The following is a 22,520-nucleotide window of genomic DNA, read 5'->3' as shown; positions in this document are numbered from 1 at the left end:
TCCATTGCTCGTGTTTCTTGGCCCAAGCAAGTCTCTTTTTCTTATTGGTATTCTTTAGTAGTGGTTTCTTTGCAGCAATTCGACCATGAAGAACTGATTCACGCAGTCTCCTCTGAACAGTTGATGTTGAGATGTGTCTGTGTCACGTCCTGACCATAGAAGCTTTTATTTTCTATGGTAGAGTATGTCAGGGCGTGACGGGGCCTTGTCTAGTTTAAATGTTCTATGTTGTTATGTTCTAGTTTCTGTTTTTCTATGTTGGGATTTTTGGGATGATCTCCAATTACAGGTCATCGTTGTCTCTAATTGGGGATCATATTTAAGTAGATGTTTTTCCCACCTGGGTTTGTGGGAGATTATTTTAAGTTAGTGTATGTTGCACCTCTTCGTCACAGTTTGTTGTTTTGTTTTTATTAGTATGTTTTGCATAGTTTCATAGTTAAAATAAAATGTGGAACGATAAACACGCTGCGCCTTACCTCCATTGTACAATAAACGTGACAGAATCTCCCACCACCAAAGGACCAAGCAGCGTGACCTGGAGTGGGGGACATACTGGACTTGGGAGGAGATATTAGATGGAAAGGGATCCTGGACTTGGGAGGAAATCCAGGCAGGACAGGATCGCCTTCCATGGCGGGAGACACAAGCGGTGAAGGAAGGACAGCGACAGGGTTCGTGGCCACGACACAAGCCCAAGAAGCAACCTCAAAATATTTTTTGGGGGGGGCACATGGGTTGGTCGGCGAGGCCGAGGGACGAGTCGGAGAGCAAAGAGGAAATATTGGAAAATTAAAAATGAATGATGGACTGTCGTTTCTCTTTGCTTATTTCCGCTGTTCTTGCCTTAATATGTAATTGGTCTATTACCAAAACTTGTATACCACCTCTACCTTGTCACAACACAACAGATTGTCTCAAACGCATTAAGCAGGAAAGAAATTCCACAAATTAAGTTTTATCAAGGCACACCTGTTAATTGAAATGCATTCCAGGTGATTACCTCATGAAGCTGGTTGAGAGAATGCCAAGAGTGTGCAAAGCTCTCATGAAGGCAAAGGGTGGCTACTTTGAAGAATGTCAAATATAAAATATATTTTGATATGTTCAACACTTTTTTGGTTCTACATGATTCCATGTATGTTATTTCATAGTTTTGATGTCTTCACTATCATTCTACAATGTAGAAAATAGTAAAAATAAAGAAAATGAGTAGGTGTGTCCAAACTTTTGACTGGTACTTTAAATAAAATATACATAAATAAAAATATATCAAATAACACCAGTTTCATAACCACGTCTTCGTCCAGTGGTGCCAAATTGTTTTGGAATTGTGTCCCACTTGAAGCTTTCAGAATTGTTTTCTGACTCGTGCACTTCAGTTCATATGCCATTTAAGAATAAAATGAACACAGCTACCCTTACTTTTCCTGCTTCGGGCAGGGGCTCCATAAGCTCTGCCCCCTCGGCATAAATCTGGATAAGTAACAGCAGATCTCGGGAGTGCACCGCCTCCGACAGCTTGCCTGGAACTGTGGCTTTGCCAGTCTGGTGGGCAAATTTGTGGTCCACGTATTTAGCGTTGATGTACTCCTTCCTCACCGTCCTGCCATAGAGAATATAAGGTTTGTTTCTTATCATAATTATCTGTTTGCCAGTAAAGTAATACTTAGACCGGTATCAGAAATGCATTTCATTTGCAGCACACGGAGAGAATTTATATTTATTGACACAGTCAGGGGTGAAAGTTATCAGGTACGGAGTAAAGTAATTAGTGGTGGTACACCGTATCGGTAAAATATTTGCCTATCACAATAACAGCACTCCCTGGTTTGAACCTTTGAAGTTCAGATGGAACAGTAAAAGTTGGAAAAGTAACTGGACACTGACTGTAGGCCTCCTTGGAGAAATATGATTTCTTTCTTTCAGTATCTTGAGATAATGTGAATGCGAGCTTAAGGACCGTCTTATGTAGCATAAACATGTTTTGTTTTTTCAGCGACATAAAACTGACAGTATTTTACATTCAACCAAATAAAATATGCATCCAAATTAACTGAAATACTATCAGAAACATGTTGGATCGTTTTGACAGATTTTAATTTCCTTAAAACCAGTTTAACTGTTGTAATTTTAAATTTTGCACAGAAAATCTCCCTGGTCCCTAAATCAAATCTAATGTTATTCGTCACATGCTTCGTAAACAACAGTTGTAGACTAACAGTGAAATGCTTAATTACGGGACCTTCTAACAATGCAGAGAGAGAAAATAGAGAAATAATAGAAAGATAAAACATAATAATAAAAGTAATAGATACACAATGAGTAACAATAACTTGGCTATACACAAGAGGTACCAGTACCGAGTCGATGACCAGGAATATGAGGTCATTTATGTAGATATGTACATACAGTATAACATGAAATAAATTGACAAATAAACAGTAGCAGCACCGTATGTGATGACTCAAAAAAGTTAGTGCAAAAAAAGGTCAATGCAGATAGTCCGGGTAGCTATTTGGTTAGCTACTTAACTAACTATTTAGCAGTCTTATGGTTTCAGGGTAGAAGCTGTTCAAGGTCCTGTTGGTTCTAGACTTGGACATCGTTGCTCTGCGAGAGAAGCAGAAATGAAAGAGAAAACTTTACAGATGTCAACTAGATTGTTGATGATGCATTCATTCTATAAATGTATGCCATTCTGGTGAGGAAAGCCTTATTTTAGTTTTCTTGAGCGTCAAGTAATGACAGAAGAGAAGCTGTATGTCGCCTATCTAATAATAGACAAGTTGACTAACAAATAGCCTACCAAATTTCAGAAATTATAAGCAGAAAAATATCTAAATGAAACTTAAAAATAACTTTTTTTGTACCCCCTGTCAAAAGATATTTCTGCCGCTCCTGTCCAGGTTACAAATGTCTCAATTGCCAAATATTATTACACTTTCCGGTGTTTTTCTTGCACAAGTATTTTTCGATCCATCAAATGGCTGATGTGCTGTTGGATGCTGGAATTAATTTAGAGTGGATGAACGTGTGCAGCAGTGGAGGATCCTCAGAGGAGGACCATCCTACTGAGTGAATTTCATTTTTCTTTATAGTGAAACATTAAAAAATGTTATAATTTTTAGACAAGACTATACTAAATATATTCATATAACTTATTAAAGCACACTGTTTTGAAATTAAGGTCTATAGTAGCCTCAACAGCTCTCTCTGGTGTAGCCGGAGGACACCTAGCTTCCGTTCTCCTCTAGCTACATTGACTTCAATACAAAACCTAGGAGGCTCATGGTTCCCACCCCCTTCCATAAACTTACATGGAAAATATAAATCTAAATCTAATCTAAACAGCTGTGTCCAGTAAGCTGACGGAAGGGGGGGTGTGTCTCTTTGTCAACAACAGTTGGTGCGCAGTCTCTAATATAAAGGAAGTCTCAAGGTTCTGCTCGTCTGAGTTAGAATACCTCATGATAAGTTGTAGACCACACTATTTACCAAAAGAGTTTAAGAGTTTATCTATATTTTTTTTGGAGCTGTCTATTTACCACCAGGCCATAAGCAAACAAGAAAATGCAGAAGCTACGTCTGGTAAGAGGAAGGGTAGGGGTGTGTGTCTATTTGTCAATAACAGCTGGTGCATGATGTCTAATATTAAAGAAGTCTAGTGGTATTTGCTCGCCTGAGGTAGAGTACCTTATGGCAAGGTGTAGACCAAGAGAGTTCTCATCTGTATTATTCATTGCTGTCTATTTACCACCACATACCGATGCTGGCACTAAGATCGCACTCAACCAATTCTATAAGGCCATAAGCAAACAAGAAAATGCTCACCCAGATGTGGCGCTCCTAGTGGCTGGGGATTTTAATGCAGGGAAACTGAATCCATTTGACTTCATTTCTACCAGCATGTCTGATGTGCAACTAGAGGTGAAAAAACTCTAAATCACATCTACTCTACACAGAGATGCATACAAAGCTGTCCCTCATCCTCCATTTGGCAAATCTGACCATAACCTCATCCTCTTAATTCCTGCTTACAAGCAAAAACTCAAACAGGAAGTACCAGTGATGCGCTCAATATGGAAGTGGTTCGATGAAGCGGATGCAGGACTGTTTTGCTAGCAGGACTGTTTTGCTAGCACAGATTTTAATATGTTGCGGGATTCATCCTATGGCATTGAGGAGTTTACCACATCAGTCACCGGCTTCATTAATAAGTGTATCGACGACGTAGTCCCCAGAGTGACCGTACATAAATAGCCTGACCAGAAGCTATGGATTACAGGCAACATCCGAACTGATCTAAAGGCAAGGAGCGGGACACAAATTTGGATGCTTATAAGAAGTCCCACTACGCCTGCATACGAACAATCAAACAGGCCAAGTGTCAATACAGCACTAAGATCGAATCCTACTACACCAGCTCTGACACTCATTCGATGTGGCAGGGCTTGCAAACTATGATGATTTACTAACGGAATACCAGCCGCAAGCTGCCCAGTGACGCGAGCCTACCAGACAAGCTAAATGCCTTCAATGCTTGGTTCAAGGCAAGCGTCACTGAACCATGCATGAAAGCACCAATTGTTCCGTAGCCGATATGAGTAAGACTTTCAAACAGGTTAACATTCACAAGGTCGCAGGGCCAGACGAATTACCAGGACGCGTACTTAGAGCATGAGCTGACCAGCTGGTAAGTGTCTTCACTGACATTTTCAACCTTCATCCAGTTTGACCAGCAGCATACCACCCTGCATCCCACTGCTGGCTTGCCTCTGAAGCTAAGCAGGGTTGGTTCTGGTCAGTCCCTGGATAGGAGACCAGAGGCTGCACCTTTTCCTCTGGCCTAAAAAAATGTCCCAATGCCCCAGGGCAGTGATTGGGGACATGGTCTTGTGTAGGGTGCCGTCTTTCAGATGGGACATTAAACGGGTGGTCACTAAAGATACCATGGCACTTATCGTAAGAGTAGGAGTGTTAACCCCGGTGTCCTGGCTAAATTCCCAATCTGGCCCTCATACGATCATGGCCACCTAATCACCTCGAGCATCCAATTGGCTCATTCATCCGCTTGCTCTTCTCTGTAGCTATTCCCCAGGTAGTTGTTGTAAATTAAAATGTCTCAGTCAACTAACCTGGTAAATTGAGGGTTAAATAAATACAAATAAAATGTAATACCTACATGTTTCAAGCAGACCACCATAGTCCCCGTGCCCAAGAACGCCAAGGTAACCTGTCTAAATGACTACGCCTACGCCCTGTAGCACTCAGATCTGTAGCCATGAAATGCTTTGAAAGGTTGGTCATGGCTCACATCAACACCATCATCCCAGAAACCCTGGACCCATTCCAATTTGGAAATGCCTCCACAGATGACGCAATCTCTATTGCACTCCACACTGCCCTTTCCCACCTGGACAAAAGGAACACCTATGTGAGAATGCTGTACATTGACTACAGCTCAGCGTTCAACACCATAGTGCCCACGAAGCTCATCACTAAGCTAAGGACTCTGGGACAAAACACCTCCCTCTGCAACTGGATCCTGGACATTCTGATGGGACACCCCTAAATGGTGAGGGTAGGGAACAACACATCCGCCACGTTGACCCTCAACACGGGGGCCCCTCAGGGGTGCATGCTTAGCCCCCTCCTGTACTCCCTGGTCACCCTCAACTGTGTGGCCGCACATGAGTCCAACACCATCATTCAGTTAGCTGACGACATGACGTTGTAGGCCTGATTACTGACAACGATGAGACAGCCTACAGGGAGGAGGTCAGAGACCTGGCAGTGTGGTGCCAGGACAACAACCACTCTCTCAACGTCAGCAAGACAAAAGAGCCGATAGTGGACTACAGGAAACGGAGGGCCGAGCACGCCCCCATGCACATCGACGGGCTGTGGTGGATATGGTCGAGAGCCTCAAGTACCTCGGTTTCCACATCACTAAGGACCCATCATGGTCCAAGCACACCAACACAGTCGTGAAAAGGGCACGACAACGCTTCTTCCCCCTCACGAGGCTGAAAAAATTTGGCATAGGTCTTCAGATCCTCAAAATGTTCTACAGCGGCACCATAGAGAGCATCATGACTGGCTGCAACATGCAGCCGAGCAACTGCTCGGCCTGTGACCGCAAGGCACTACAGAGGGTAGTGCGTTCGGCCCAGTACATCACAGGGGCCGAGCTCCCTGTCATCCATGACCTCTATGCCAGATGGTGTCAGAGGAAGGCCCTGAAAAGACTCCAGCCAAAGACTCAAAGTCAAAGACTCACAGTCTGTTCCCTTTGCTACCACAAGGCAAGCAGTACCGGACTGCCAAGTCTGGGACCAAAATGCTCCTGAACAGCTTCTACCCCAAAGCCATACGACTGCTGAACAGTGAATTATACAGCTACCCGGATGTTTTGTTTTTCACTCCCTACCTACATGTACATAGCACTTCAATCAATCACCTAACCAAACCTACATGTACATATTACCTCAATCAATCACCTAACCAAACCTACATGTACATATTACCTCAATCAATAAACCCAACTGCCTCATACCCCAGTACACTGACTCAGTGCCAGTACTCCTTGTATATAGCCTCGTTATTGTTATTTTATTGTGTTACTATTTTATTTTGATCTAATTGTTAATTTTCTTACTTTTTAACTGCATTGTTGGTAATTGGCTCGTAAGTAAGCATTTCACTTTAAAGTCTACACTTGTTGTATTTGGCGCATGTGACAAATACAATTTGATTTGAGATATGTTGACTATGACGTTAGCTACTATGGTGATTTATTTGAAAATCAGATTAAACATTATCACTGGTTCTACTTACCGGGATGCCACATAAAAGGTAATACATTTTAAAAGACATATCTTTATTAATTATGCCCCTCCAGATAGGAGGTCCTGTACCGACAAGTAATTACATTTACTTTCACCCCCGGACACACGGACACATATATTCACAACCTGCTATGATGACAACCATTTTAGATTTCAGAGGGGTTGAAAAGATTAAAGGGCTAGATTCACATTGATTTAAATTGACTGATGTTAATTCAATAACACTCACATGTCACTTGATGGGGTGGGCTTTGGCGAGGGACATGGCATATTGCGTTCCATGATGCGATTGAAACTACTGTTCCCTATGTTCTTAGCCAGCTGAGGAGAGAGAGCAGAACAGGTGGGTTGAATGACATGTAAACTGCCTAGGAAACAGACAAAGTTTAGTAGTTAAACATACCATATACTGTGCCTTTCAAAGGTATTTCAGACCCTTTGTATTTCTTCGCCTTTTATTGTGTTACAAGGTGGGATTAAAATTGATTTTGATTGATTTTTCATTTTTTATCACCAGCTAGTCAAATTACTCTGTACTGTCAAAGTGGAAGATTATTATTTTTTAAGATTAATAAAAATGCAATAGCTAAAATAGTCTTTGCATAAGTATTCAGCTCCCTGAGTCAATACATGTTAGAAACACCTTTGGCATCGATTACAGATGTGAGTCTTTCTGGGTTGGATTGTACAATATTTGACCATTATTCTTTTCAAAATTCATCAAGCTCTGTCAAGATGTTGGGGATCATGACTAGACAGCATTTTTTAAGTTTGCCACAGATTTTCAAACATATTTAAGTCAAAACTGTAGCTTGGCCACTCAGGAACATTCACAGTCTTCTTGGTAAGCAACTCCAGTGTAGATTTGGCCTTGTGTTTTAGGTTATTGTCCTGCTGAAAGGTGAATTCTTCTCCCAGTCCCTGGTGTAAAGCAGACTAAAGCAGGTTATCTTCAAAGATTTTGCCTGTGCTTAGCTATATTCCATTTATTTTTATGCTGAAAAACTCCCCAGTATTTGCTGATGTCAGGCATACCCATACCATGATGCAGCCACCACCATGCTTGAAAATAAAGAGGAAGTTATTCAGTGATGTGTTGTGGTGGATTTGCCCCAAACACACACACACACACACACATACATACTTTTTTTTTTTTACATTTTATTTCACCTTTATTTAACCAGGTAGGCCAGTTGAGAACAAGTTCTCATTTACAACTGCAACCTGGCCAAGATAAAGCAAAGCAGTGTGACACAAACAACACAGAATTACACATGGAATAAACAAACATACAGTCAATAACACAATAGAAAAGTCCATATACAGTGTGTGCAAATGAGGTAAGGCAGTGATCTGTGAGCTGCTCTGACAACTGGTGCTTAAAGTTAGTGAAGGAGATATGAGTCTACAGCTTTACTTATTTTTGCAATTCGTTCCAGTCATTGGCAGCAGAGAACTGGAAGGCGGCCAAAGGAGGAATTGGCTTTGAGGATGACCAGTGAAATATACCTGCTGGAGCGCGTGCTACAGGTGGGTCCAGGGCCACACAATTTGTTTGTCAAAATGAATTTACGGGCCGGAAAGAGGGGCAGTTCTTTCAAAAATTATATAGGTCCATTATAATTCTACATGTACACTGAGTGTACAAAACATTAAGAACACCTTCCTAATATTGATTTGCAACCCCTTCTGCCCTCAGAACAGCCTCAATTCAGTGGGGCATGGACAATTAATTCATCTACACTGATTGAAGTGGATTTTACAAGAGACATCAATAAGGGCTCATAGCTTTCAACTGGATTCACCTGGTCAGTCTATGTCATGGAAAGAGCAGGTATTCATAATGTTTTGTACACTCAGTGAATGTGTCAACATACCAAGAGTTCGGAGCTCCCCAGTTTGTCTAGCTCCATGGACTGGATGCGGGAGATGTGGACACCCATCTCCCTGTGGATCCCAGAGCACTCGATACATGTCAGGATGCCAAGATTAGTAGACAGCCATTTTGGCTCTGCAAAGAGAACAGAGAACAGATGACAACAGTGTCTGGGGCAAGTCTAGCGGGTATGTTTCCACCTTCAGCACACACTATATATTTTACCCTGTGTGCATGGGATCGAATCCTGGTACCACCGCTGTATACTCCCTTCGCTCTGACCCCTCTCATTCAATTCTATCGCTCTCTTTATCAATAATACAAAAAAATACAAAAGAGGATTGGAATTTCCTAAACAATAAGACAACAGAAGTTGATGGAGCTTTAAACATTCAGACAACTGTCTGTCTGTCAGTCTGATTGATTGAGGAGCTGCTTATAAGGTACATTAGAGCCAAACAGTACAGAGACCAGGGTTATCAAATGTTGGGCTCCCGAGTGGCGTGTGGTCTAAGGCACTGCATCTCAATGCTAGAGGGTCACTACAGACTCTGGTTCGATTCCAGGCTGTATCACAACCGTCCGTGATTGGGAGTCCCATAGGGCGGCGCACCCGGTTTGGCCGGGGTAGGCCGTCATTGTAAATAAGAATTTGTTCTTAACTGACTTGGCTAGTTAAATAAAGGTTCAAATAAAATAAAAATGAAAGTCATTCATCAAAGCCAATGCATGCAGTTGCATTATATACAAAGATGCTCTAGGCTTAACACCAAGCTGAGTCAATGCCCTTAAAAACTGAATAAACATTGATTATGTTTACATGCACACTAATAATTCAATATTAAACTGATTATTGCAGTAGGCCGCGTATGGCATTAGTCATACAAACACCTTACTCTGCTTATCTTAATCGATGTAAGGTCATAATCGAAGTAACTATACGTTGATTAAAATGCCTGTATTATTTTGCAATCTTTCTAATTATTAGGACATGTAAACAGCTTAAGTTCCAGCAGTGTATTTGATCTGTGCCATGTGCTAGCAACGCAAGCCTCCCTCTTATGCACGAGTGAAGTATAGTTTTCACAAACAAACTTTACATGTCCAAACTCAGAATCAAACTGGCTTCCCAAAAAGAACAAGTCCCTGCTTTGGAACATTTATTTTGGTTGGGGACTTTTCTGCATTTATCAAAGTCCCATCAGGTAGCCTGATTTCAGGCTATGGGAAATTGTTCTTCTTGCAAAGCATGTAAAAAAATGTATCAAACTATTATATTAATCTCAGTATTCACAATAATTGTATTGTGTGCATGTAAACGTACCACTTTAGTAAATTGACAACACAAAAACAATCAAAGGTTTACGTAGGGATTTAAGACACAATTACACTAGATATAAATAACAAACCAAATTGTTCAGCATTTGAAGAATGAATTCATTGGGTCTATTGTTTTATCAGTACTCTAAAAACATTGCAATACGAAAGACGCTGGAAGCAGATAGCACCCTTTAAATAAATGCATTTGAAAAGCCATGCAAATATTGGGTGGTTGTTTAATGAGAACAAAGAGAGAGAAGAAAAAGAGAAAAAACAGGGTGAGAGAGGGAGAGAGAAGGAAAGAGGGGGAGCAGAGACAAGGAAGGAGAGGGGGAGAAGAGACAAGGAAGGAGAGGGGGAGCAGAGAGAAGGAATGGGGCAGATACACAAGGAGTGAAAGAGGGGGAGAAAGGGAGAGGGGAATAGTGTAGAACTGCATCATTTCTTCTCCATTTACAGAATACACAAGTAGCCAGAGCATAGGATCTGCCCTGATACTAGTGAGGTGGGAGAATCCTCTAACACAGGAAGTGGATAACAGGAGGTCCAAAGTGATTCAGACTTCAGATTACCAACAGATTTGGATTATTAAGGGATAGGAAGGTAGTTTAGCAGTTAAGAGCATTGGGCCAGTACCCGAAAGGTCGCTGGTTCGAATCCCCTTGCCAGCAAGGTGCCCTTGAGCAAGGCAGTTAACCCCCAACAACAACTGCTCCCTGGGTGCCGATGACGTTGATTAAGGCAGCCCCCCTGCACCTCTCTGATTCAGAGGGCTTAAATGCAGAAGACACATTTCGGTTAAATGCATTCAGTTGTGCAACTGACTAGGTATCCCCTTCCCTTCATATTAATAACCTCTACATGATCAATATCTTGAAATTGGGACAATTGCTGCTCAATATGTGACTAGAATGGCGTTGTAAATAACAGACAACTTTCCGGGACATAGACATGTTTTATATTGTCAGAAAGCTAAAATGACTGTTAATCTGCAATGTCCAATTTACAGTGAAGAAATACCATGCTAGAAGTTTGAGGATAGTGCACAACAACAAAACACTTATCAAGGCAACTAGTTTGATACATTCACTTTTGTCTGTAAATACTTTACTTACATTCAGTAATCTTGCTCTATTTTGTCATCCTGAGGGTCCCAGAGATAAAATGCAGCATAGTTTTGTTTGATAAAATACATGTTTATATCGTAACACGATCCATGTTGTATACAAAGTTGTGCATGGATTCCAACTCTTTTGGCAAAACGTTGCTTAACCCAGTCAAGTTCAGTTTCTGTGCAATCCTCAGACACTCAACCAAACGTGTTTCGTCATTTTACATTACGTATTGGCTACACAACACGTCAATTAGCCCATGAAGGTCAGCCATCATTATGCACCAATGAGACGAGTGGTGTTCACTTGATTAACCTGTTAGGGCTAGGGGGCAGCATTGACACGGCTGGATAAAAAACATACCCGATTTAATCTGGTTACCACTCCTACTCAGTAACTAGAATATGCATATACTTATTACATATGGATAGAAAACACCCTAAATTTTCTAAAACTGTTTGAATGGTGTCTGTGAGTATAACAGAACTCAAATGGCAGGTCAAAACCTGAGAGATTCCTTTACAGGAAGTGGCCTGTCTGACCATTTCTGGAACTTCTTTGCCATCTCTATCATTTACTAAGGATCTCTGCTCTAACGTGACACTTCCCACGTCTTCCATAGGCTCTCAGAGCCCGGGAAAAAAGAGAATGTCGTCATTCCAGCCCCAGGCTGAAACACATTATCGCCTTTCTCAAGTGGCCCATCAAGAGACACTAGCTTATGCGCGTGACCCCGACCGCCCCCGCCTTTGGGATTTTTTCCTCTGTTTGCCGAAAAGGAGATTCCCTGTCGGAATATTATCGCTTTCTACGAGAAAAATGACGTAAAAATTGATTTTAAACAGCGGTTGACATGCTTCGACGTACGGCAATGGAATACTTTGAATTTTATTGTCAGGAATTGCGCCAAGCGCCGACACTTCTTTACTATTTCGGATAGTGTCTGGAACGCACGAACAAAACGCCGCTATTCGGATATAACGATGGATTATTTTGGACCAAACCAACATTTGTTATTGAAGTAGACGTCCTGGGTGTGCATTCTGACGAAGACAACAAAAGGTAATGACATTTTTATAATAGTAAATATGATTATGGTGAGTGCTAAACTTGCCGGGTGTCTAAATAGCGAGCCCGTGATGCCTGGGCTATGTACTTAGAATATTGCAAAATGTGCTTTCACCAAAAAGCTATTTTAAAATCGGACATATCGAGTGCATAGAGGAGGTCTGTATCTATAATTCTTAAAATAATTGTTATGCTTTTTGTGAAAGTTTATCGTGAGTAATTTAGTAAAATGTTAGCGAATTCCCCGTAAGTTTGCGGGGGGTATGCTAGTTCTGAACGTCACATGCTAATGTAAAAAGCTGGTTTTTGATATAAATATGAACTTGATTGAACAAAACATGCATGTATTGTATAACATAATGTCCTAGGGTTGTCATCTGATGAAGATCATCAAAGGTGAGTGCTGCATTTAGCTGTCTTCTGGGTTTTGGTGACATTATATGCTGGCTTGAAAAATGGGTGTCTGATTATTTCTGGCTTGGTACTCTGCTGACATAATCTAATGTTTTGCTTTCGTTGTAAAGCCTTTTTGAAATCGGACAGTGTGGTTAGATTAACGAGAGTCTTATCTTTAAATGGCTGTAATAGTCATATGTTTGAGAATTATATTTGGTGGAGTCTTATCTTTAAATGGCTGTAAAATAGTCATATGTTTGAGAAATTGAAGTAATAGGATTTTGAAGATTTTGAAAATCGCGCCACAGGCTGGCAGTGGCTGTTACGTAGGTGGGACGAATTCGTCCCGCCGGTCCCATAGAGGTTAACAGTGTGTTGGTCCAATGACCACCTATCATTTTGAATCATAGCTAGCTAGATAGCAAATGAGCTGGACTTTCCAGCATTATGTGAATGCCATTTGTACGACAAACAGCCATCATGCTAGAGCTGTGCGCAACAGTGTTCATTCTAGGAATGAAAGCAAACAGAACGCACAGTACTTTACGTTACACAGCGGTTCGTTCTCTTCTACAAACTTTTTTTTAAACTGAAAAAGTTAAACATGGCTACTAAGAGTGGAAATGCTAAATAGAAGTCCAAGTATACGAATTTGGATGAGATTATTGCAGAAATTGACCAGGAGAGTGACACAGAACGAATGGATGAGGACTCCGAGTGAGCACAGTTTTGATTCTAGAGCGGAATAAACATTTTGGAAGGAAAATATCCACTTTTAGATCAGTAAGTAAAATATGTTTTTTGCTTCTCATGCTAATACAGTTGTTTAAATGTGACCTGTTTCAGGAAACTGGGCATATGTCGCAGGTCACTACACACGAGAACCATTTGAATAAACTTTTTGTATTTGTATTTTGGGCAGAAATGTCTTCTGGAACATGTGAACTTTCATGTGCCTTAATAACAAACTTGTATACCATCTATAAATACAATTGTTCAATTACGAGCTTAGTTGGTTTAGCCACAGAAAAAGTCAACAACCTTCCCGCTACCCATTATTGGCTAAGATAATGAGTGGGCTGGACATGCCGAGAGATGAGTTTGGATTGGTCTGCCATGTAGTACGCTTCTGTCTATTTGAGCTGGTCAGTATGTGTAGGTAATCCTGTCGAAGCAGCTTAAAAAATATATATTGCATATTAGAACTGCATAATTGTTGCTCTCCACTTTCTGGAGGACCGAGTTTTGAAATCAGTGGAATTAGAGTATGATAGCTAAGGAGATGGAGAAAACACCTGTCTCTGGATTACATCTTCAAACTAAGGGCAATCATGGCATCCGTGACAGAGAGAAGAGTCCAATCATGATGTTTACGTGTAAGATAGTCTAGCTAGCTACATTTTCAGATATTACAAGTAATTTTAATTTAAATTTAAAGTTTACTGTTAGCTAGCTAGCGAATATTAGTTGGCTGGCTCGCTAGCTAACGTTACGTTCAGTGGCGGTTCTAGCTTCCTGTTAAGGCAAGGGCTGATTTTAAGGTTTTACTGCTAACCTACAAAGCATTACATGGGCTTGCACCTACCTATCTTTCCGATTTGGTCCTGCCGTACATACCTACACGTACGCTACGGTCACAAGACGCAGGCCTCCAATTGTCCCCAGAATTTCTAAGCAAACGGCTGGAGGTAGGGCTTTCTCCTATAGAGCTCCATTTTTACGGAATGGTCTGCCTACCAATGTGAGAGACGCAGACTCAGTCTCAACCTTTAAGTCTTTACTGAAGACTTATCTCTTCAGTAGGTCCTATGATTAAGTATAGTCTGGCCCAGGAGTGTGAAGGTGAACGGAAAGGCTGGAGCAAGGAACCGCCCTTGCTGTCTCTGCCTTGCCGGTTCCCCTCTTTCCACTGGGATTCTCTGCCTCTAACCCTTTTACAGGGGCTGAGTCACTGGCTTACTGGTGTTCTTCCATGCCGTCCATGGGAGGGGTGCGTCACTTGAGTGGGTTGAGTCACTGACGTGGTCTTCCTGTCTGGGTTGGCACCCCCGCTTGGGTTGTGCCATGGCGGAGATCGTTGTGGGCTATACTCGGCCTTGTCTTAGGACGGTAAGTTGGTGGTTGGAGACATCCCTCTAGTGGTGTGGGGGCTGTGCTTTGGCAAAGTGGGTGGGGTTATATCCTGCCTGTTTGGCCCTGTCCGGGGGTATCATCGGATGGGGCAACAGTGTCTTCTGATCCCTCCTGTCTCAGCCTCCAGTATTTATGCTGCAGTAGTTTATGTGTCGGGGGGCTAGGGTCAGTCTGTTACATCTGGAGTATTTCTCTTGTCTTATCCGGTGTCCTGTGTGAATTTAAATATGCTCTCTCTAATTCTCTCTTTCTCTCTTTCTGTCTTTCTCTCGGAGGACCTGAGCCCTAGGACCATGCCTCAGGACTACCTGGTATGATGACTCCTTGCTGTCCCCAGTCCACCTGGCCGTGCTGCTGCTCCAGTTTCAACTGTTCTGCCTGCGGCTATGGAACCCTGACCTGTTCACCGGACGTGCTTGTTGCACCCTCGACAACTACTATGATTATTATTATTTGACCATGCTGGTCATTTATGAACATTTTAACATCTTGACCATGTTCTGTTATAATATCCACCCTGCACAGCCAGAAGAGGACTGGCCACCCCTCATAGCCTGGTTCCTCTCTAGGTTTCTTCCTAGGTTTTTGGCCTTTCTAGGGAGTTTTTCCTAGGGAGTTTTTCCTAGCCACCGTGCTTCTTTCACATGCATTGCTTGCTGTTTGGGGTTTTAGGCTGGGTTTCTGTACAGCACTTTGAGATATCAGCTGATGTACGAAGGGCTATATAAATAAATTTGATATGATTTGATTTTTATTTGATTTGATTTAGCTTGTATTGTAAAAAACATTCTGCACTAACTGTACATTTCATTCAGACATTTGCAACAACACAAATAAATATTCACAACATTTAAAACTATATACAAAAATAAGACTCATAAATATCAAAAAGAAGAAACAAAGACAAATAGAAACATGTGTGTTGATTTGGCACTCGAGCATCAATACATTACCCATCCCCCAACACTGTCAACCAAGAGTCAAGACTAAACCATAAACTTAACGATTTCGCACAAACCAGAAAAAAATGCACAATATGTCTGGGAAACTATATAGTCACAGTATTATCAATGAATTGTGGTTTATTTGTTAGCATTTCGTAGTGTGACTGATTTTACTACATTTACATTTACATTTAAGTCATTTAGCAGACGCTCTTATCCAGAGCGACTTACAAATTGGTGCATTCACCTTATGATATCCAGTGGAACAACCACTTTACAATAGTGCATCTAAATCTTTTAAGGGGGGTTAGAAGGATTACTTTATCCTATCCTAGGTATTCCTTAAAGAGGTGGGGTTTCAGGTGTCTCCGGAAGGTGGTGATTGACTCCGCTGTCCTGGCGTCGTGAGGGAGCTTGTTCCACCATTGGGGTGCCAGAGCAGCGAACAGTTTTGACTGGGCTGAGCGGGAACTGTGCTTCCTCAGAGGTAGGGGGGCCAGCAGGCCAGAGGTGGATGAACGCAGTGCCCTTGTTTGGGTGTAGGGCCTGATCAGAGCCTGAAGGTATGGAGGTGCCGTTCCCTTCACAGCTCCGTAGGCAATCACCATGGTCTTGTAGCGGATGCGAGCTTCAACTGGAAGCCAGTGGAGAGAGCGGAGGAGCGGGGTGACGTGAGAGAACTTGGGAAGGTTGAACACCAGACGGGCTGCGGCGTTCTGGATGAGTTGTAGGGGTTTAATGGCACAGGCAGGGAGCCCAGCCAACAGCGAGTTGCAGTAATCCAGACGGGAGATGACAAGTGCCTGGATTAGGACCTGCGCCGCTTCCTGTGTGAGGCAGGGTCGTACTCTGCGAATGTTGTAGAGCATGAACCTACAGGATCGGGTCACCGCCTTGATGTTAGTGGAGAACGACAGGGTGTTGTCCAGGATCACGCCAACGTTCTTAGCACTCTGGGAGGAGGACACAAGGGAGTTGTCAACAGTGATGGCGAGATCAAGGAACGGGCAGTCCTTCCCCGGGAGGAAGAGCAGCTCCGTCTTGCCGAGGTTCAGCTTGAGCTGGTGATCCGTCATCCACACTGAGATGTCTGACAGACATGCAGAGATGCGATTCGCCGCCTGGTTATCAGAAGGGGGAAAGGAGAAGATTAATTGTGTATCGTCTGCATAGCAATGATAGGAGAGACCATGTGAGGATATGACAGAGCCAAGTGACTTGGTGTATAGCGAGAATAGGAGAGGGCCTAGAACTGAGCCCTGGGGGACACCAGTGGTGAGAGCGCATGGTGCGGAGACAGATTCTCGCCACGCCACCTGGTAGGAGCGACCTGTCAGGTAGGACGCAATCCAAGCGTGGGCAGCGCTGGAGATGCCCAACTCCGAGAGGGTGGAGAGGAGGATCTGATGGTTCACAGTATCAAAGGCAGCAGATAGGTCTAGAAGGATGAGAGCAGAGGAGAGAGAGTTAGCTTTAGCAGTGCGGAGAGCCTCTGTGACACAGAGAAGAGCAGTCTCAGTTGAATGCCCAGTCTTGAAACCTGACTGATTAGGATCAAGAAGGTCATTCTGAGAGAGATAGCAGGAGAGCTGGCCAAGGACGGCACGTTCAAGAGTTTTGGAGAGAAAAGAAAGAAGGGATACTGGTCTGTAGTTGTTGACATCGGAGGGATCGAGTGTAGGTTTTTTTCAGAAGGGGTGCAACTCTCTCTCTTGAAGACGGAAGGGACGTAGCCAGCGGTCAAGGATGAGTTGATGAGCGAGGTGAGGAAGGGGAGAAGGTCTCCGGAAATGGTCTGGAGAAGAGAGGAGGGGATAGGGTCAAGTGGGCAGGTTGTTGGGCGGCCGGCCGTCACAAGACGCGAGATTTCATCTGGAGAGAGAGGGGAGAAAGAGGTCAAAGCACAGGGTAGGGCAGTGTGAGCAGGACCAGCGGTGTCGTTTGACTTAGCAAACGAGGATCGGATATCGTCAACCTTCTTTTCAAAATGGTTGACGAAGTAATCCGCAGAGAGGGGGGAGGGGGAGGAGGATTCAGGAGGGAGGAGAAGGTAGCAAAGAGCTTCCTAGGGTTAGAGGCAGATGCTTGGAATTTAGAGTGGTAGAAAGTGGCTTTAGCAGCAGAGACAGAAGAGGAGAATGTAGAGAGGAGGGAGTGAAAGGATGCCAGGTCCGCAGGGAGGCGAGTTTTCCTCCATTTCCGCTCGGCTGCCCGGAGCCCTGTTCTGTGAGCTCGTAGTGAGTCGTCGAGCCACGGAGCAGGAGGGGAGGACCGAGCCGGCCTGGAGGATAGGGGACAGAGAAAATCAAAGGATGCAGAAAGGGAGGAGAGGAGGGTGGAGGAGGCAGAATCAGGAGATAGGTTGGAGAAGGTTTGAGCAGAGGGAAGAGATGATAGGATGGAAGAGGAGAGAGTAGCGGGAGAGAGAGAGCGAAGGTTGGGACGGCGCAATACCATCCGAGTAGGGGCAGAGTGAGAAGTGTTGGATGAGAGCAAGAGGGAAAAGCATACAAGGTAGTGGTCGGAGATTTGGAGGGGAGTTGCAATGAGATTAGTGGAAGAACAGCATCTAGTAAACATGAGGTCAAGCGTATTGCCTGCCTTGTGAGTAGGGGGGGAAGGTGAGAGGGTGAGGTCAAAAGATGAGAGGAGTGGAAAGAAGGAGGCAGAGAGGAATGAGTCAAAGGTGGTTAAAGTCACCCAGAACTGTGAGGGGTGAGCCATCCTCAGGAAAGGAACTTATCAAGGCGTCAAGCTCATTGATGAACTCTCCAAGGGAACCTGGAGGGCGATAAATGATAAGGATGTTAAGCTTGAAAGGGCTGGTAACTGTGACAGCATGGAATTCAAATGAGGAGATAGACAGATGGGTCAGGGGAGAAAGAGAGAATGTCCACTTGGGAGAGATGAGGATTCCAGTGCCACCACCCCGCTGGCTCGATGCTCTAGGGGTATGCGAGAACACGTGGGCAGACGAAGAGAGAGCAGTAGGAGTAGCAGTGTTATCTGTGGTAATCCATGTTTCCGTCAGCGCCAGGAAGTCTAGGGACTGGAGGGTAGCATAGGCTGAGATGAACTCAGCCTTGTTGGCTGCAGACCGGCAGTTCCAGATTACTAATTACATTAGTACTGTACAAAGTTAGAGGTGCGCTATTTGATAGATTCCCTCGCTCCCCCTACCTCGGGCTTCCAGTGGGGAGGCCTGAGGTCAACCTACCCCCACCCCATCTCGTACTTCTGAATGGGAGACCTTCCAGGCAGTAGCCTTCCTAGCTCACAAACTAGAATCAGGACGCCCACTCCGACAAGGTTAACCTCTATGGGCTAGGTGGGATGCAGGCGTCCCCACCGTGGTGCACTCCATCAACAGCAGGTGCATTTCAAGAGCGGCAAATTTGAATCCAAATAAATGTCAAAATTCAAATTTTTCAAACATACAACTATTTTACACCCTTTGAAAGATAAACATCTCCTTAATCTAACCACGTTTTACGATTTCAAAAAGGTTTTACGGCGAAAGCATAAATGTAGAGTATGTTAGGACAGTACATTTACAAGAGTTGTGTGTAATGTTTTGTCAATTCAAAGACAGGGTCACCAAAACCATAAAACCAGCTAAAATGATGCACTAACCTTTTACAATCTCCATCAGATGACACTCCTAGGACATTATGTTAGACAATGCATGCATTTTTAGTTCTATCAAGTTCATATTTATATCCAAAAACAGCGTTTTACTATGGCATTGATGTTGAGGAAATCGTTTCCCTCCAATAACCGGCAGTCAAGTCAGCATCACAAATTAAATAATTAAAATTAGAAAACATTGGTAAAATATTATATTGTCATTTAAAGAATTATAGATTTACATCTCTTGAACGCAATCAACTTGCCAGATTTAAAAATAACCTTACTGGGAAATCACACTTTGCAATAATCTGAGCACTGCGCCCAGAAAAATACGCGTTGCGATACAGAATAGTCGTCATGTTGGGGAGATCTAAAATCGAAAATACTATGTAAATAATCCATTACCTTTGATTCTCTTCATCAGATGTCACTTCCAGGTATCACAGGTCCATAACGAATGTAGTTTTGTTCAAAAAAGCTCATCATTTATGTCCAAAAATCTCCGTCTTGTTAGCACATGATCTAAGCCCGCCGGACTTCACTTCATGAACGAGGGGAAAAAATATTTTTACGTTCGCTCAAACATGTCAAACGTTGTATAGCATAAATCATTAGGGCCTTTTTTTAACCAGAACATGAATAATATTCAAGGTGGACGAATGCATACTCTTTTATAACGTATTGGAACAAGGGTACCCAACATGAACTCGCGCGCCAGGTGTCTAATGGGCCATCATCGTTCCATGGCTCTTGTTCGGTCAGATCTCCCTCCAGAAGACTCAAAACACTTTGTAAAGGCTGGTGACATCTAGTGGAAGCAATAGGAAGTGCCAAAATATTCCTCAGCCCCTGTGTTTTTCAATGGCATAGGTTTAAAGGTAATACAACACATCAGGTATCCACTTCCTGTCAGAAAATGTCTCAGGGTTTTGCCTGCCAAATGAGTTCTGTTATACTCACAGACACCATTCAAACAGTTTTAGAAACTTTAGAGTGTTTTCTATCCATATATAATAAGTATATGCATATTCTAGTTACTGGGTAGGATTAGTAACCAGATTAAATCGGGTACATTTTTTTTATCCAGCCGTGCAAATACTGCCCCCTAGCCCTAACAGGTTAATTGAGCCACAGTCCCACACGGTGACATGATATCATTGATGTGACGTGCAAATGAGTGATAGAAAACCGATCGCGCAAATGTAACCATTCCGATTTTTTGGGTGCAGGCGCAACCTCGCCGCCCCCGGCAAGATGTCGCTCATGTCGCCTATACCTAAATCCGCCACTGGTTACGTGTATGATCTTAGTATTCGTATCTCAGAGCCATTTACTTGGCTAGTTATAGCTTAATGTTAGCTAGCTAACATTGAACCTGGTTGGTTAGTGACCTGCAGATTCATGCAGAGTAGTAACATCATGAGTTGAGATTATGGTTCATTGTTTACCTAGCTAGCTAGCTACATATCTTAACAAAAGACTATGCAAGTAACCATTTCGGGAGCATTGGTAAAATTAGGTCTGGCCATATACTCCGATTTCAGAGCACTCTCGTCTAAATGTGCCACAGCGCAGAATAACTGTTGAATTTACGAACGCTCAACACCCGTTGAATATGGCCGGTATCAGTAAATGTTGGCAAAAAAAGCGCAATTAAATTGTTGCCATCAGCACAGTTACAGTCACCAACGCTCTGGATAGCATGAAAAAAGCCTTATCAGCTCTGCTAGGGCGAGTAAAATGGTCAGAGTGAGCTGTTCTCTCATTTGTGTCTGGAAGTAGCTAGCAAGATTTAGCTAGTTAGCTTGGGTGCTTGACTGCCATTGTGAGGTCAAAACACTTGGATCAACCCTACTCCTCGGCCAGAGGGGGCAGTGTGTGTGCTCTGAGCAGTCTGATTTTACGAACACACCCGAAGTCGTAAGATGTCTAGCTAGTAATTTGTTATGCTAACAAGCTAGCAAGAGGTGGCATAGCAACAGCATCAACTTCCGGTAGACAGGCGAAGCTCAACTGAAAGGTTACCGTTCGTTTACACTATAGTAAAATTAACTAATTGTATATAGTATGTAGTATATACTCATTAAGAATGTAGTATACAGTATGTTAGTATGGGTAATCGAACATTGCTCGGGTATGTGAGTATGTTGATAGAATGTGTACGTATACTTTGATGGCAGGTTTGAAACCTATTAACAAAATGGATATTGCCGGGGTAGCGGAAAAATACCAAAGTGTAGGTATGGGGCCGTTGTGGGGCCGTTGGTCATTGGAAGAGTGTAGCGGGGCAAAGGAGCTCGAAATTGGCAATATCTGCGACAGGAAAATTATTATATTTAGTGAGGAAACGGGCAGAATCGAAAGCAATACAACTACTACCCATGTCTCTGACCATAGAACCAGTAACAATACCCGGATAATGTAACATGGCGACGGATGTGGAACCAATTTTGGGGTTGGAAGAATCTAAAGGAAATGCCAGGGGAATGGATTCTAAAAGGTAAACAAATTAAAATTACCAGGCCAAACACTCCTTGTGAGTCTCAGAAAACCTTGAGGGGCTTTAACCTCGTGAGACACTTTATTCCGTCTTATTCTGAACTAGATTTATAGAATTGACGAAAGCGAGGAGGGGTCACGAGAAATTAGAGTGGCGTTAATATTGTGAGTAATTGTTTGTAGAGTTTTGAAAAAGCAATTGTGTCAGGCGCCAGCATTGGGGTTGCCAAACCTAAAATTACCTTTGAAAATGTTTGTTCATGAACATGAAGGGCATTGTAGTGCGGTGATTATGTAAAATGGAGGAAGAGAGAGACTAGTTATATACGTGAGTAAATCGTTAGACTCGGTGGGGAGAGAAATGTCATAAAGGATACATAAACGTTGGGATGGATTAAAACAAAAACAATTAATGATTGGAGGGAAGACAGTGGATTTATCATTATCATGTTTGGTTTGTAATTCAAACGTTTGTGTTGCTGATTAAGACATAGCATAGCGAATACTAATGAAATGTACACTTTCTCTTCCAGGAGAGGATGGGGTGTCCTTTTATCTCTCTTTGAAATGTTTCCCAAGGCTATTGCCTTGGAAGAGCAGTTACTGAAATTCTGCACTTTTATTTAGTATAAAGGTATCCGGATCTGGTCGTAGAGGGAACTCCCAAATAAGTAAGGCCTGGACATTTCTT

At 42.9% G+C, this 22,520-nt stretch overlaps 1 protein-coding gene across 1 annotated transcript in view; it reads right to left on the bottom strand.

Moving 5' to 3' along the window:
- Window positions 1-22,520, bottom strand: part of asap1a (ArfGAP with SH3 domain, ankyrin repeat and PH domain 1a) — a 190,958-nt gene that overhangs the window by 28,875 nt on the left and 139,563 nt on the right. Inside the window, 3 exon segments of the mRNA XM_045693788.1 lie at window positions 1,426-1,606; window positions 7,081-7,172; window positions 8,729-8,862. Coding sequence (XP_045549744.1) covers window positions 1,426-1,606; window positions 7,081-7,172; window positions 8,729-8,862 — 407 coding nt within the window.

This window comes from Salmo salar, chromosome ssa14, assembly GCF_905237065.1.
Source record: "Salmo salar chromosome ssa14, Ssal_v3.1, whole genome shotgun sequence".
NCBI classification, from domain to species: Eukaryota; Metazoa; Chordata; class Actinopteri; order Salmoniformes; family Salmonidae; genus Salmo; species Salmo salar.
This window is presented reverse-complemented; position numbering and strand designations above follow the sequence as displayed.